Source organism: Aplysia californica, unplaced genomic scaffold, assembly GCF_000002075.1.
Source record: "Aplysia californica isolate F4 #8 unplaced genomic scaffold, AplCal3.0 scaffold01565, whole genome shotgun sequence".
Classification (NCBI taxonomy): domain Eukaryota; kingdom Metazoa; phylum Mollusca; class Gastropoda; order Aplysiida; family Aplysiidae; genus Aplysia; species Aplysia californica.
Window position 1 is genome coordinate 41,388 of NW_004798835.1, and position 1,303 is coordinate 42,690.

At 40.9% G+C, this 1,303-nt stretch overlaps 1 protein-coding gene across 1 annotated transcript in view; it reads right to left on the minus strand.

The window, feature by feature from the left end:
* LOC100533433 (voltage-dependent calcium channel type A subunit alpha-1) overlaps positions 1–1,303 on the minus strand; it is a gene marked incomplete at its 5' end in the record, with an annotated part of 54,455 nt that overhangs the window by 29,022 nt on the left and 24,130 nt on the right. Inside the window, 2 exon segments of the mRNA XM_035973625.1 lie at positions 406–526; positions 1,103–1,175. Of these exon segments, the coding sequence (XP_035829518.1) occupies positions 406–526; positions 1,103–1,175 (194 nt within the window).

A 1,303-nucleotide genomic window follows, 5' to 3' on the forward strand; every position in this document is an offset into this window, starting at 1 on the left:
GTGTGTGTGTGAGTGTGTGTGTGAGAGAGTGTGGGTGAGAGAGAGAGAAAGAGAGAGAGAGTGTGTGTGTGAGTGTGAGTGTGTGCGTGCATGTATGTGCGTGTGTGTATGTGAGTGATTGTGTGTGTGTGTATGTGTGTGTGTGTGTATGTGTGTGAGAGCGTGTGTGTGCTCACGAGTGAGCATAATATGTATGTGTGGGACACACACACACATACACACATACACACACACATACACACATACACACATACAAACACACACATACACACTTACACACATACACACACATACACACACACACATACACACACATACACACTTACATACATACACACACATACACACACACACATACACACACACACACACACAGTGAGTGATCAGCGCCAAGGTCAAGGATACAGTTCCCAAAGAGCACGAGCACAATGAAGTAGGAAGAGGCCAGCATGCCACTCTTCTCAATCCCTCCGTGTGCCCGGATCCCGTCGTACATCACCTCGTTCCAATCCTCGCCCGTCAAGATCTGCACACACATACAAGCAGTCCAGAAATAATAATAAATAGATAATAAATTAATAAATAAATTTAAAAAATCAATAGATAACTAGTAAGTACATATAAATAGACAATAAAATAAATAATTAAAACTAATAATTCAAAAAATAAATAATACAGAATTTTAAAAATTAACGAATATAATTATGTTGCATAATGAATAATTATTGATCACTAAATGGTGTATAATCAAGAAATCAAGAATTGAAAAAACAAAATCATGTACAGTTTAATTATCACACTATGAACCGTCCTTTGTCGTGTATCAGAGAGGCGCTTTGCCGTCAAATGCAGGAGACCCCAGTTCGATTCTCTGTCAGTTTACTGGGATGATGTTGTATCCCTCTCAGCCAGGGTTGGCCCTGACAGGCAGGGGGGGGGGGGGCGTTTCTTAATTGACCCAAAACTGAGTTGTTGATGGGAGCGAGAAAAAAACCGCGCCTTCATTAATTAAACAAAATATCTTGTTGAAATTACAAGAAGTAAAAGCGGATTCGTCTGGAGTAAAAAAGACAGGAAAGTTGAGCAGTGGACAAAGACTGACCTGGAACACCGTGAGTAGGGCGATGGGGAATGTGTCAAAGTGAGCAGACGGTCGACCGTCCTCGAAGTTCATCCTGGGGACCAAGCAGAAGAATTGTATACATGACTGAACATAATATGTACAAACAAATACATACACACATATATACAAACACACACACACACACACACACACACACACACACACACACACACACACACA